General features: G+C 42.2%; 1 protein-coding gene and 1 non-coding gene across 5 annotated transcripts in view; both read right to left on the bottom strand.

Annotated features, from left to right (window-relative positions):
- The window catches only part of LOC137342605 (polyadenylate-binding protein 4-like), a 378766-nt gene that overhangs the window by 333701 nt on the left and 28936 nt on the right, over positions 1 to 16129 (bottom strand). For 3 of the 4 annotated variants that reach the window (XM_068006612.1, XM_068006609.1, XM_068006611.1), the window contains 8 exons: positions 14018 to 14290; positions 8479 to 8569; positions 5544 to 5660; positions 5055 to 5194; positions 4360 to 4453; positions 4002 to 4132; positions 3173 to 3282; positions 1255 to 1708 (listed from right to left, as the gene is read on the bottom strand). In XM_068006612.1, the coding sequence (XP_067862713.1) occupies positions 3196 to 3282; positions 4002 to 4132; positions 4360 to 4453; positions 5055 to 5194; positions 5544 to 5660; positions 8479 to 8569; positions 14018 to 14290 (933 nt within the window). In that variant the 3' untranslated portion in view covers positions 1255 to 1708; positions 3173 to 3195. Of the gene's footprint in view, positions 1 to 1254; positions 1709 to 3172; positions 3283 to 4001; positions 4133 to 4359; positions 4454 to 5054; positions 5195 to 5543; positions 5661 to 8478; positions 8570 to 14017; positions 14291 to 16129 lie in introns of those variants that run through there. The other variant, XM_068006610.1, reaches the window with a different exon arrangement.
- Positions 11798 to 11930, bottom strand: LOC137343889 (small nucleolar RNA SNORA55). Its single transcript, XR_010967925.1, has one exon. It is a non-coding gene; the product is annotated as a small nucleolar RNA SNORA55 (small nucleolar RNA).

A 16129-nucleotide genomic window follows, 5' to 3' on the forward strand; every position in this document is an offset into this window, starting at 1 on the left:
GTTAAGCAAGGGAACTCAAATAGTCTCCTCTTGATTATGCGGTCATTTCCTGTGCTAAAAAATTCAAATTATCCAATAAATCAAATCAAATAAATAGTACTGTAAAGTGGTAATTTGGTGCCAAAAAAGTGTATTCAAATTAAGCAACTTTTAATTTTGAGTAGATGTATTTAACTGGCTGTACCAGTTAGAGGATGTATTATTGCCCACTGTGAAGTATGATTTTTGTTACATTTTTCCAAGTTTTGTAAGTTGCTTGCTCTCCCTCCATTATCACACACAAAATATGGTTTGACTAGTTGTCAGGCCTCTGCCTGAGCTGCTCTGTAAGAGACCACTGGATGATGAGCACAAATGATGCTTTGGGTAATTTGTCCTCCCTCTCTTGAGAATTGCTTGGACACCTCCACACAAGCCAAATGAGATAAGGAATGCAAGCTCAACATGCATACTGCTACATTTGCATATTAGTTTACCAACATATCTTGCCATTAGACCACTATGAAATTAGATTTTTATTTCAACAGATGAGGCAGAAATGATCATTCAAAAGCAATCAACAGCCTTACAAAGCAAAAATCATCACATTTGCTTATCTTATGTTCTCTCCCCCCATTTTAATTGAATTTTCTCTTTTCCTGGGCCAGATGTATCAGCACAGGCTGGTGACACTATATGACCCATTCGTAGTCTCTGTCAATGCAGTTCTTCTAACCAACCAGCAGGAGGTGCACAATGACTCATTACTTTCTTTCCTGTTGGGCAAACACATGGTCTTCAAGCAATATTTCCCCCAACCACGTAAAGGAAACTGTGACTCAGCCACATTGGCCAAAAAACAGTGTCCTATCACTCAGTTTTGAACTTCAACATCCCAAATCACATTTTGAACACCTTTTTAATTAAAAGATTTTTCTCAGCTTGGAGCAAAAGCACCAATTTGCTTGGGAGAGTGGAGCAATAGAAGACTTCTATGATAGTGCTGGACCTACTACAGTTGTGCAAGGAACCCTGGAGTTCACATCTGGAATCTGTTGCTGCTTACATGGGAAGTAGCACAGAAACTGCAAACATGCTAAGATACTACCACTATCCTGGGACAGCCACAGTATTCTTCTGTGATGTAATGCAATTTTCTTTTTCACTTTTAAAGCTCCACTTCCATAATTTAAAAAGTCTGCTATACTGTCATAACCTAATAAATCATCCATGCAAGTTCAGAATTCCTCCAACGTAAATTAAGACAATTGACACTTTTTAGTGAAAGAGTTTTTATTGTTTTCTCCCTCCCCCAATCAGAAACACGCTTCCAGATTTAAGCAAACTTGAGTTTTAAAAAATAAAACACACCTTAATGATAAAACCCAACTGCAAAATAAAATCTAGCTCCATTCTCATACCCTTAACCATTTCTTTCCTGTTCTTTGAAGAGAAGGAAAAAATAAATAAATCTATCCTGGCCACAGATATCCATTTTCAAAACAAAGCAAGTTCTAAATCAAAGTGGTGCCCTGCTTGATAATTTTATAGTTTGATTTATCAAAATATATTTCTTTTAAATTCTTACGGTACATTTAAAATGTTTCAGAATCTGGTTATTTTAAATTTTGCAATGTTTTTTTGTTTTTCCTCAAAGCTAAGCACAATCCACGCATCCAGTCTGAATATATCTGAATCCAAATTTGTGGAATCGTTGGTTCTTGGCAATCTGCAAGGGAAAACAAAATAACTTGTTACTGCATTTGAAATATTGTTAATATTTGCTGACTCTTAAATCACCATCAGAAACAGACTCCAGAGTACTGTTTAGCTGTACTGCATGTGTAGTTTGTTTTATTACAGTAATAGGACAGCTTTACACTAGAGATTTCAAAAGCAATTTAACATTTGGGCTATTAGAAGCTCAAAACTTTAGATGTTTACAAAGTTATCAATTTAAAACAACTGTAGGAATTTGTTTTGATGGACATGAAAACTGAAAATCAAATTACTTTGGAGTTGTGGAGTGACTGAAAAGGAGAGATATGATAGAAAACACAATTCAGATGCTGACACTGCTGAATACAGTTTGCATAATAAACAATGAAAACCAGATTATGATCTAACTAAAACTTTTTAGTTTGAATAGGCCATTGTAGTGTGTATTTTTTCTATTGGCATTGGGCAAACTCCAGTGTCACTCTATTGGTCCTGTTCAAAAGAGAGTAATTTGTGCCCAGACTGCTTCATCACTATGGCCTGGAAGCCTATAACAAGTGCCAATGATCAATTTGGAGCCAATAGTTTGATCTACTTGAACCCAAATAGCCTCAGCTGAAGCTAGTGCACCAAAATAACCTATTTGTAGAAGTTAAGTTTTCATTAACAAATATACCGACACCTCCTCATTTCTGTCCTACTCCATCCTTCCTTAATCCTTTAGTTGCATTTCTGACCCACCATTAACATCCAAACATGTCTCAGGAATACCTATAATAATACCCAATTTTTCCAATGTTGCATAGGCCATAGTTCTAACATTTTATTTCAGATAGTTCTGGCATTGACATAGAAACATTCTATATGTCTTTCAGCTTGATGTTTTAGGGTTATAACTCCTTTATAGTTTTAACTCCCTTAACATCTACTACTTGGCCTCTGGCTGTAGTATTTTTGAGTGCTATACTCTGGATACCTTAGCTAAATGAACTACACAGAATTTGCTAGTATATCCCAAGCTCAATTAATTTAAATCCTTCCCAATTGCAGCCTTAATATTCTCTGACAACCTCTAACCACCCAACCGATTCAAATGGAGATATAATCCCTCCTAAAAAGCTTACCTTCCCCAGAGAATGGGAAGAAAGAAATTATACAACAAGAATAGCATTAAACAAGTTTTTTTTCCCCAGCATTACAAGGAAAGGCTTTATATTTTACATTGATACAGTAAATTCCATTTTAACACTGTAGGTTAATTAAACCCAACTGACCTCCAACTGCATGTGTAGTTGTGATGCACTTAGTCCCCAGTTTCAAATAAAACAATCGTTCGGTTACAATTCTTACCAGGACCAATTCAGGTATAGTCAAATCACTGGTTTCACTGCCACAGCAGAAGTCTATGGAAACCAGTTTATGTTATGAAAAACTGAATGAATACTGGCAGCCGATTAATGATTTGAATGCTTACCATTGCACATCTCATTCCTGCATTTAGGATGTGGCTACAACCACAGTTGCTTTCTGGGCAGCCTCTTTCTTGGCCTGGTGAGCTTGTAGCACGGCCACAGCTTCTTCAACCTGCATAAGACAGATTTGATATTTCCAACATGAATCAACACTAGTCCTCAAATCACTATTTGTCATGTAATTTGTGCAGCATCCCTTTCAATAACATATTTGTTAAATATGATATAAAGTAGTCAGGTTTTTTTTATTCATTCATGGGATATGGGCGTCGCTGGCAAGGCCAGCATTTATTGTCCTCGAGAAGGTGATGGTGAGCCGCCTTCTTGAACCGCTACAGTCCGTGTGGTGAAGGTTCTTCCACAGTGCTGTTAGGTAGGAAGTTCCAGGATTTTGATCCAGCGACGTTTCTTTGTGGAACTAACTATATGTCACTTACATGAAGAAGCCCACGTCAGCAAAAGTCAAAACCAGTTGAATACCACAGTGTATTTAGCTGTCACTGTGTTTTCTGGCCCAAATCCCCACAGATGCACCTGGCTAATCCCAAACAACAACTGAAAATCGTGGTGTGGAGTCACCCCCGGATTCTGCTACAGCCAGTAGACTGGAATATAACTGATAAGGAAGATCGCAAGGCAGGCCTCTACATGAATGAGTAAATCATGAGACTGCCTTAAGGTACAGAGAGATGGAGTACTTTATACTGTAAAGAGATTTCCTCCCTCGACCCAGCCCCCACATTGCCATACTTCTTTCAACATACAGCAGTCATTTGGATGCTCAAACTCGTCTTTGCCAACAGCCATTAAATGACTTGACAATCAGCGTACCTTTGAGCGGAGTGATTCTGGAGACTCCAGCATGTGTAGCAGCTCAGAGTTGTCTATCTCCAGAAGCATTCCAGTGATCTTTCCAGCAAGGGAAGGGTGCATACTCTGGATCAAGGGGAACAGGCGCTCACCTGGAAAAGCAACAGAACAGGATTTAGAGCTTTCATTAAATTGAAGTCAACACTGGGTAGAGAGGGGTGAATGAGCGGTTAGCAATCACTTTCCATATGCATTAACTAATCATGCATTTGTGATTTACAAATATACTATACATTTGGAAGTTCAAAGTAATACTTGTTCATTCATTCAGTTTTTGCTCTGCCAATCAAGTGGCAGAGGTGCTTCAGGTTTCACTTACCCAGCATCTGCTTCTGTTCCTGAGGAGGGGCTGCAGCAAGCATGGAGGCAGTCAGAGGTTCCTGTCCTTGTACAAGCACTGCAGACTGAGAGGGCTAAAAAAAACAGAAAAATCATGGTCACCAGTTAGCCAAATTGTCTCTCTCTTCCACTTCCTGCCAGTACCATTCTATTACCAAAAGATAGACAAGCAACCAGAACCAGCTTCCATATTGCAACTCTTGGACCGGTTACCAAGGGAATGTGCAAGAGTAACATGAGCAAACTCTTCCCCTCTCTCCAGTTTTCCTGACATTCTGGTTGCATCTGGTTTCTGCTTGAGACCTCTCTCTGGATATGATGATTAAGCAAACATCTACCTCCTGAATATTAGCACATTTAGTTAACATTAATGATCATGTATTCTCCCTCATACATCTACAGATTATGTAAATTCATAGCATTTATTGAATTAAATGTGCTCATGCTTCTATGTGAACTTATCAAGGCTATTGAAAAGGATGAAAGATTGATTCAATAACTATTTTGGTAACTCTGGTTCTCAGTTAGTTAGCTAGCTAGTATATTGTATCAGTAACTAATATGCAAAACAGATTAGACGAGTCCAGTTTATAATCAGTACAGAATCAAGGATTGCATTCAATTAGGGTAATTCACTATCAATATATGAAGGGAAACTTAATGAACTTATTGTACCTGCTGTACAGCCATTTGAGGTTGCACTACTGGTTGCTGCGGGTTGCGGACAGAGGGAGCATATTTGTACGGTGGAACGCCTCGTGGTGTTGGGCCAGCAATTCCAGGACGATGAGCCAGATTCTGAGCTGTAGATAACCCTGAAACAAAGCCACAAGTTAGATTTCCCTGGAGTTAGACAAAAAGACCAGTGTCTATAATTATGGTGTGCCATTCTCTCCTTCTATAGGTAAGGATGGCAACTTCCACGCCAGGTAATGGGCACTCTGTTAGTAAAACCAAGCAACTATTGTCAGGTTTATAAAATGTTGGATTAGACAAAATGTGTGGTTAATTCAGGATTCAGTAAATTTGGAAACTTTCTTCTCTTTACCAATTTTCATTAATGCACTCCTCAAACTGACACTGCAAATTATTTTACTCAGTTTGTCAGGATAATGGCAGATGCACTAATACTACAACATGCTTTGTAAATACATAAACTCTTACCCATTCTCTGTGCTCCAGGAATACCCCGAGGACCCTGAGCATTGCCTGTTGGCGTTAGGTGACGCATAGAAGGCCTAGGACCTCCCTGACGAAGAGCATTTGGTATGGCTTGGAACCCTGTTGAAACAAAGAACTGACAATGGAAGCAATCAAATCATCCTTTTTTTAAAAAAAGTATATACTTCAGGTTTCTGAGGCCCAGCACAGCACCATCTGGAACATGCACAAATGAGAAAGATTAGAGTTTAGACAAAAGTATCCGTGTTCTTTGCTGATTTTTTAAGTTAGTTATTTTGGTAGCAAATGAAAAATCTTCAATTACAGTTACATGCGCAGAGGTCTCAGAAATGACTACATCTCAGAATTTTGTTACCAATTGTATGTATAGATGGGTATTATTTTTCTTGCGTTGGACAAAAACAAAGAAACATAATAGCAGCAGAATCAGGGAGGGAAGTGGATACCAGAACTGTGCCATGTTTGAGCTTGAACTGAGCTTCAAATCCAATGTCATATCTATCATTGCAACCGCTTAGTTCCACTTTTACAACAACGGCTGCCCCTGCCTTAACTCACTGCCACTGAAAACCTAATTCATGCTCATTCCCTCCAGACTCAACTTGTCCCTCCTGAGCTGTACCCTACATAAATTCCAATGATGCAAAACTCCACTTCTCACATCCCGTCCTACACCAAGTTCTGCCTACCTATCACCCCTGTCCGCATCAAACTATGTCTCCCAAATTATTTTCAAAACACTTGACCATTTTTACAAATCACCCTCAAACTTCTGCAATCTTCCAGCCTTTGCACTTCAGCCCTTAAGCTCTATACATCCCTCCCTCGATCTACTCCACCATCGGTGGCAGAACCCTCAGCCATATTGGCCCTACTCTCGAGAACTCCCAACCGAAACCTCTCCACGATGTTACTTCTCTACCCGCATACAAAAGCATTCTCAAAACATATATGCATGATTTTGGTCATCTCTTCTACAATTGTTTGGCACTCATTTCTCTCTTTGAAGCACAGTGGGAGATTTACTTTGTTAAAGGCACTGTATAGCTGCAACTTGTGAATAAATGCTTAGATTATATTTTAAAATCTGTTGTGTGTTTAAAATGTTGAATTTGAAGGAATGTTTATTTAATGAATGATTGGCTTATTACCCTAAAATCTGCAGGATTGTATCAGGATAAATTTATACCTCTGTCTTACACTAGAATTCAAAAGATCAATCGCACTTGTGCACAAGTCACATATCCAGGTTTGCAAATCAAAAACCTACATGAACATGCAACAATATTGAAGACTGCATGGCACCACAGTCTGTTGCCTTCCCAGGACCAGATTACAATTCAACAACTAAATAAATCAGTGGTTAATGTGGATATTTTACTGAACATCAATAAATGTGGTGTTATATTTAGAAACATTTTACAACTGCAAATTAGAGATACGTAATTGTAACACAAATAGTAGTCAAGAACTCAGTTTTTTTTTAAATTCGTTCATGGGAAGTGGGCGTCACTGGCAAGGCCAGCATTTATTGCCCATCCCTAATTGCCCTTGAGAAGGTGGTGGTGCCTTCTTGAACCACTGCAGTCTGTGTGGTGAAGGTTCTCCCACAGTGCAGTTAGGTAGGGAGTTCCAGGATTTGGACCCAGCGGCGATGAAGGAACGGTGATATATTTCCAAGTCGGGATGGTGTGTGACTTGGAGGGGAACGTGCAGGTGGTGTTGTTCCCATGTGCCTGCTGCCCTTGTCCTTCTAGGTGGTAGAGGTCGTGGGTTTGGAAGGTGCTGTTGAAGAAGCCTTGGCGAGTTGCTGCAGTGCATCCTGTGGATGGTACACACTGCAGCCACAGTGTGCCGGTGGTGAAGGGAGTGAACTTTTAGGGTGGTGGATGGGGTGCCAATCAAGTGGGTTGCTTTGTCCTGGATGGTGTCGAGCTTCTTGAGTGTTGTTGGAGTTGCATCATCCAGGCAAGTGGAGAGTATTCCATCACACTCCTGACTTGTGCCTTGTCGATGGTGGAAAGGCTTTGGGGAGTCAGAAGGTTGGTCACTCACCGCAGGATACCCAGCTTCTGGCCTGCTCTTTTAGCCACAGTATTTATATGGCTGTTCCAGTTAAGTTTCTGGTCAATGGTGACCCCCAGGATGTTGATGGTGGGGGATTCGGCGATGGTAATGGCGTTGAATGTCATGGGGAGGTGGTTAGACTCTCTCTTGTTGGAGATGGTCATTGCCTGGCACATACCAGTAACTGAAATCAGCATTTGAATTAATTGGGAATAATATGAATTCATTTTCCCTTCCCACCTACTCCAGGTTTGATTATCTCCAGGGGAGACTTATGGGGTAACTGCTTCAAATACTCCAGTGCCCAAGACCAATAGGGTGGCTGGGCATGCTGGTATCTTCCAAAACAAGTCGTTGCTACCTACCACATTAGTTGTAGGCTACCAGTTCCCATTTCTCAACGAACACGTTGAACAGCTGTCGGAAGTTGGGCCAGAAAATACCTTCCTCCACTTGCTCCCCACTCTAAAATGCCTAACTTAGAAAATCTCAGGAATGGAGGGGGGAGACTAACTCAGATCAACTAAGGGATCAAACTTGTGACTTCCCTGATCCATAAGCATCAGTACCACACCAAGTGGTGCATTTAACTCACTGAAGCATTGACGAAATCTCTGCTTTAACATTAATAATGCCGAAAAACAATGTTTCTTACAACTTAGCGGTTGTGAGCAAGTCTATTTAAAAAGAAGTTCAAGTCTGACAGAAGGAAAAAACCTTCAGTGAAAAACATTCCCTTCAGTCCCTGGAATTTAATGAATATGTAACATTCAATGTCCTTTTCATATACAAAATGCCTCATAAATATCAAGCAAGTAATCAAGACAACTACCACTGCTGTAAAGCTTACCTTGGGGCCTGGTTTGTTGCTGTTGCCAACGTGGACTGGGTCTCATCTGAGCCATCTGATTTGGTGCATAATAGGTAGCTCTGCTTTGTGCCTAGAATAAAACCAGAACCCACTTAATCCTTTCAGCAATACATTTCTTTTGCAGCTTGCAACCACTAGAAAATTTTAAAAATAATTACTTTAACAGGAAATAAATCCCAGAGTTGTGTTGTTCATTCATTTCTCTCCATTTTAATTACTGCGTACATTTTTCAACAGCTGCTTATTCCCTTGATCAGCACACCCTGTTGTCATTTGTTTCGCTAACTTGGTCGCATAAACTTTTCTCCTGGTAACTATGGGTCAATTTACTCACTGCAGGCTTAGTTCCAATATAATTTGACTGGTGCAGTGCCAAAAGCAGAATATAAAAATCATACCACTATGCAAAAATACTCCTCCTCAGAAGGCATAAAATATGGAAAGTTTGAATTATACTCTAGGTATGAAAATGATTCTACAATACAGGCTACATGCACAAACTAGTTCTGCAGTTGCACTGTATATATCGATAATGATTCTGGGGGGAAAAAGTGCTTAACCAAATATAGGTTACTGTGACCAGAGGCATTATGAATGTTTCACAGCTGTTCCAAGATTTCACAAGGACCTCCCTTAGATTGGTCCAAATCAAATGTGTTTTGCATCAGCTTGTATGTAGTTGTATCTCATCCTATCAGGCTCTGTTTCTATCCCAAAAAACAAAGTCAATACTCTCTCTACTCATTTCCTCCAGGGAAAAACTTCCTAGTATCAAATTCACATGTAAAGACAGATTTTATACTCAACACTTTCTGCACATTCAAACTAAGCCCCAGGTGCATTGCAGACATCGAGCAGCTAAATTCAAGCTGATTCAGGTAACCTTTTCTAGAATATCTGCCAAACAGTTGATTTGAAGGATCAGAAAAATGAAAGACTTTTGGGAATGAAAGACCTTTTGAAGCCAAATTCCCCCTGCCTTAGCCCGAAACTCGTATAGTTTCTCTCGTATCTCCCTTCATGTCCTCTCCGAGTTCATCTTGTCCACGAGACCCACCTCCTGCTCTATCGACCCGATTCCCACTGCTGACCACCCAACTTCCCTTCCTGGCCCCTATACTAGCTGATATTGTAAATGGTTCCCTCTCCTCTGATACTGTCCCCCTCACTTTCAAATCTGCTGTATTCACACCCCTCCTCAAAAAACCCATCCTTGACCCTCTGTCTTTGCAAACTACTGGCCTATTTCGAACCTCCCTTTCGTTTCCAAAGTCCTTGAACGTGTTGTCGCCTCCCAAATCCGTGCCGATCTTTCCCGCAACTCCAAGTTTGAACCTCTCCAAATCAGATTTCCTCCCCTACCACAGCACTGAAACGGCCCTTATCAATGTCACAAATGACATCCTATGTGAGTGTGACTGTGATGCACCTATCCCTCCTCATCCTTCTCAACCTGTCTGTAGCCTTTGACATGGCTAACCACGCCATCCTCCTCCAACGCCTCTCCTCCGTTGACCAGGTGAGTGGAACTGCCCTCTCCTGGTTCCATTCTTATCTATCGAGTCGTTGCCAGAGAATCTCCGGCAATGGCTTCTCTTCCTGCTCCCACACCGTTACCTCTGGAGTCCCCCGAGGAACTATCCTTGGCCTCCTCCTATTTCTCATCTACATGCTGCCCCTCAGCGACATCATCCGAAAACACGTCTGATTTTACATGTACGCTGATGACACCCAGCTCTACCTCACCTCCACCTCTCTTGACCCCTCCGCTGACTCTGACTTGTCTCACTGCTTGTTCGACATTCAGTAATTAAATAATGGGAAAACTGAAGCCATTGACCCCAATATATACAGGGTGGCGCGGGGAGCGTGGAGGTCCTGCCGATCTTAATGGCAGGACCTCATTAACATTTTTAAGGTCGGTCTCCCGTCTGGCATTTGGCCGGCGGTGGATGGGAGGGAGGGAACATCAGCAGCAGGAGGCCGCAGCCAGGTAAGCTTGGGAATGATCCCCGTCAACAGGCAGGGGGAGGTCAGCGATCAGGAGGGCTGGGGGGAGGTCGGCGAACGGGAAGTCCCCATTACCTCGTCGCCGATTCCATCCCCCTCCCTGGCCGCTGTCTACGAGGTTGAACTAGGCGGTTTGCAACCTTGGCATCCTATTTGACCCTAAGCTGAGCTTCCAACCTCACATCCTCTCCACCACCAAGACTGTCGACTTCGTAAAATCGTTCGTCTATGCCCGTGCCTCAGACCATCTGCTACTGAAATCCTCATCCATGCTTTTGTACCTCCAGACCCAACTATTTCAATGCTACATGGCCGGCCTTCCATCTTCCACCTTCCATAAACTTGAGCTCATCCAAAACTCTGCTGCCCATATCCAAACTCGCACCAAGTCCCGTTCACCCATCACCCCTGTGCTCGCCGACCTACACTGGCTCCGGGTCCACCAACACCTCGAAGTTAAAATGCTCATCCTTGTGTTCAAATCCTGCCATGGCCTCGCCCCTCCCTATCTCTGTAGCCTACTACAATCCTCCGAGAACTCTGCATTACCCCAATTCTGGCCTGTCGTGCTTCCCCAATTTCCTTCACCCCACCATTGGGGGCCATGCCTTCAGGTGTCTAGGTCCTAAGCTGTGGAATTCCCTCCCTAAACCTTTCTGCCTCTCTCTCCCCCTTTAAGACGTTCCTTAAAACCCACCTCTTTGACCAAGTCTTTGGACCTAATAACTCCTTGCGTGGCTCTGTGTCAAATTTTGGCTGGTGAGACTCCTGTGAAGCTACGTTGGACATTTCACTACATTAAAGGCACTATATAAATGCAAGTTGCTTTTGTTATATTTACGTACATAATAACGACTATACTTCAAATAAAAAACATTGGCTGCAAAGTGCTTTGAGACTACCTATGTGATAAGGTGTTATATAAATCCAAATTATTTCTATATGAAATCCAAAAAACATTCAATACTATGCCTTCATTAAACATTGACTTTATGGCTACTGTGAATTAAGACAATGTACATGTATGGACCATGGTAAACAGCCTAAAATGTGGGTCCCCTGGTGGCCATGTGAGTAAATACATGACATGGGGGGTGATACTAAGCATTACAGACTCAGGAACGTCTCGAGCTTGATGCACGGCCTTTAGCAGGTTAGTGGATCTCAGCCACCGCAAGGGTGAAGACCAGAGATACTGGAAAACTGCACCCATGGAGCTATAGCCAAGCATGAGTCGCAGCCTTCAAGAAAAAAAAACATCCTAAAATCATTCTGTAAAAATAATGATGTCTATTGCAAAGTTGTAGAGAAAAGCCTCAATTTAGAAGAGACTCATCTGGATTTACTCAGCATTGCTTTGGCACATCAGCACTCCCAGCTTCTGCACTACACAATCAGAACTGGTTATAGGAACTAGGTGCTACATTACATATAGACTTATAAATGGACGAAGCCACTTAACAGAAAGTTTGCTATGTGCACAAACCTTTCCTATTTCTATGGCGGTACTATAGTTAAATGTGTTTTTCCTAAGCTGCAGTCCATCACCATAGTGTCAAGTAAATTGCCTCCTCTTGTACTATTTGTTAAATGTGTAACTGTCAGCTGACTAATATTTCCTCTATTTGTATACCTGACCTAATAGCTCCTTATGTGGCTCGGTGTCAAATTTTGTCTGATAACGCTCCTGTAAAGCACCTTGGAATATTTTACTATGTTAAAGATGCTATTTAAATGCATGTAGTTGTTGTTGGTGGTGGTATAGCCTAAATGTGGCAATAAAGATACAAACCACAAAACATTTGACCTGAACTCATATCAAACCCCATCTGTAGTAATTCAATACTATTAAGAAGAAACATTTAGGAAAATTATATTCTAAATTTACAAAATCCATCCTGAAAACACTTGCAGTGTTAATCTGAGCTCATTGATGACACTTTTACCTTTGAGTCAGAAGGTCAGAGGTTCAAACACTACTCGAGAGAGTTGGGCACATAATCTAGCCAGACAATTCAATGCCGCACTAAGGGAGCGCTGTCTTTCAGATGAGACGTTAAATCAAGGTCCAGTCTGCCTGTTCAGGTGGATGTAAAAGATCCTATGACACTATTTGAAGAAGAGCTGGGGAATTTTCCTGGTGCCCTGGCCAACATTAATCCCTCAATCAACACTTCCAAAAACAGACTGACTGGTCTTTCATTTCATTGCTGTTTGCGAGACCTTGCTGTGCAAAGGTTAGCTGCCACATTTGCTGACAAAACAACAGCGACTAAACTTCAAGTAATACATTGTCTGTAAAGCACTTTGGGACATCCAAAGGATGTGACAGGGGCTCAATACATGCAAGTTCTTTCTTCCTTAAATAACTGAACATATCTAAATTCATGGCCTCAGTGTACATGGGATTTAAAGACAAAATCTTGCCATCCAGATCCCTTCAAAAATAAAGCTAGCTACCCCAGTGGATAAAGGGAGCGCTGAGCATAGTAGAAAGCCAGAGATTGGAAGGTCCCAGGGTTAATTCCCAAACTGCACTAAGTTAGCTGATCCAAACCAGGCCGTAGTTTGGGTGCTACAATTAGTCTCAGAGCCCCCAACCTCGACCAGGTGGGGGTGGGGAGAGAGTGTAGTCAGTCAGGGTTCCTGCACCTGATCATTATCCAGCGACTCCTGTTAGAAAGTACATGTTTGTGGCTCTCTGGTCATAGCAGATCTGGTTCTGCTGTGATGTCCCCCCTTCCTACGTAGCCTGCCAATATTTGTCCAGGGCAGCTACCAGAGGACTTATGGTGCCTGGAGAACCATACTCCAGCAAGTTTTAATGCCTTAAGGAAAGGAGAGGAAAGAAAATTTGAGAGAAAAAAAAAACACGCGACAACACATAAGTAAAGTACAGGGAAACACAGAGGCATGGGAACACCAAAGAATAGTATGATGAGGTGTTAGGAATCATGTTCAAGCCCTGCTCCTTTAAGCTGTCTAGGAAGGAGGAGTCTCTGTGTGAGAGATGCAAAATGACATGAGGCCATCCCACCAGGCTGCTGTTACTGGCAGCTGGTCAACAGTGGTATTACTGAGTCTAAAATATAAAAAGCAACTAGCACAAGGCTCATGAAAGCCTAAGCTGAAGACAAAACTCAAAAAAATTACAAGAAGGGCTACTTGCCTTTAAAACCTGCAGGACTTCCACCAGCATGTCCGCCCATGGCCTCCTACCCACCAGGTTTCACTGGGTGTGGTGAGGGCTCTGTCCAGCATGCCTATGTGCTGGAAAATGGTATGGCATTCTTCCCCGCCTCCTTTTGCGTATGCTAAAGAAGCTCTTGCCTGCTTTGAGTGGGAGCTTCAGACGCCCATCCTAGGCCTGATCGAAATATACAGTGGGGCCCAAAACCAGCAAGAACCTAGCAGGACTAATTTCTACCAGATTTCCCAACCTGTACTGCCCTGTTTAGCTCCCTATCTGGGGTGTTAAGGCTTCGAAAATTTGCGCTCACGGTCTCACCTGAGGTACAGCTGGCATAAAGTAGCCTCCTGCAGCTGGCTGAAATTGGTTGATGATTGTATTGGCTGGCATAGCCCGCATCCCTGCAATTCGTTGCATATACTGATTAGTTAAGTGTGCTTTGCGTTCCTCTTTTCTTTGGGCAAGGGCTACGTATAGTGGCTTGGAACCAACAATGCGTCCGTTCATTTCCGTTACAGCTTTTGTGGCTTCTTCAGGAGATGAGAAGCAGACAAAACCAAAACCTTTACTTCGACTATCCTCCAGCATTACCTTTAAAAACAATAAAATGTCACATGTTTAAATCAAAGTTGCAGCAATATTTAAAGCTTGCAATAAAAAAGATACTGTGGTAGGACACAGGTTTGCAACGACAGTTCCCAACACTCAGAGTTTCTAATCTTAGCTACATAGTTGTGGGTAGGAACCAAGTACAAGGAAAGTCATGACCCAAATTTATAATCTTAGCTATACAGTTGAGGGAAGGAACAGAGTCATGAACTAAGGTTCATCATACACTATCCTTGTGGCCTATTCTCGTGCATGGTAGAGGTTTATGAGCAAACCACCTACTCATATTCTGGGTTAGGTGAGTTAAGGAGGAGTATGGAAACTTGAAAGAGAAAATTTGGAAAGGCATTTGGTATTGACATTTTAATTTCACAGTTATTTAAATCTACAAATACAACAAATCATCCCACCTTTCGAGAACATAATTATTTTGGGACCATACACAAAATATTCTATCAGAATTCTCTCATTTTCCTCCATCCTTCAAAAAAGACTGGCTTGCCATAGTATTAATCAAACACTTTAAAAGACAGTAACATTTATTCTATCCCAAAGATATGCTCTTCCTTTTCCCCCCTCCCCGTATATATTATTTTAGAAACTAAAATATTAAAGAACTCAGCCTTTTATGGAGTCTTCTCTCCCAAAAGATTTCAGTATTGGGCTGCTTCATAGAGTAGTTATGACTTTCTAACAAGGAATCAGATTGCATTTCCAGATAAACAGTCTAAATGATATTAGACAGGTAACAATCTGTTAAAAACTGTCCATTTGTAGCTGAGAACTGGGTTAAAATCCATCTCAGTTAGCAGATGATCATCTCCTCTCACCCAAATAGCTGCTGAGTGTTCCATATACTAACTGAAGTTGGTCCATTGCAATCCACTTAAAAGTTGGATGCACGCTCACAGGAAAAACTAAATTTCGACAGTTATCTGGCAAATATCAATAATCATTCTCAGAATTACAATCTAAGCTGGCTCCCTTAATGGCTCAGCTGGTTAAATGGCAATGAGTAGCTGAACCATACAGACCAGAGAGGTCCAGCTTTGTTCCCTAGATTATGCTGAGCTAAATGATTTTTTTTTATTATTCGTTCATGGGATGTGGGCGTCGCTGGCGAGGCCAGCATTTATTGCCCATCCCTAATTGCCCTTGAGATGGTGGTGGTGAGCCGCCTTCTTGAACCGCTGCAGTCCATGTGGTGACGGTTCTCTCACAGTGCTGTTCGGAAGGGAGTTCCAGGATTTTGACCCAGCGACGATGAAGGAACAGCGATATATTTCCAAGTCGGGATGGTGTGTGACTTGGAGGGGAATGTGCAGGTGGTGTTGTTCCCATGTGCCTGCTGCTCTTGTCCTTCTAGGTGGTAGAGGTCGCGGGTTTGGGAGGTGCTGTCGAAGAAGCCTTGGCAAGTTGCTGCAGTGCATCCTGTGGATGGTACACACTGCAGCCACTGTGCGCCGGTGGTGAAGGGAGTGAATATTTAGGGTGGTGGATGGGGTGCCAATCAAGCGGGCTGCTTTATCTTGGATGGTGTCGAGCTTCTTGAGTGTTGTTGGAGCTGCACCCATCCAGGCAAGTGGAGAGTATTCCATCACACTCCTGACTTGTGCCTTGTAGATGGTGGAAAGGCTTTGGGGAGTCAGGAGGTGAGTCACTCGCCACAGAATACCCAGCCTCTGACCTGCTCTCGTAGCCACAGTATTTATATGGCTGGTCCAGTTCAGTTTCTGGTCAATGGTGACCCCCTGGACGTTGATGGTGGGGGATTCGGCGATGGTAATGCCGTTGAATGTCAAGGGAAGGTGGTTAGACTCT

This window comes from Heptranchias perlo, chromosome 26 (genome assembly GCF_035084215.1).
Source record: "Heptranchias perlo isolate sHepPer1 chromosome 26, sHepPer1.hap1, whole genome shotgun sequence".
In the NCBI taxonomy this organism is placed as follows: domain Eukaryota; kingdom Metazoa; phylum Chordata; class Chondrichthyes; order Hexanchiformes; family Hexanchidae; genus Heptranchias; species Heptranchias perlo.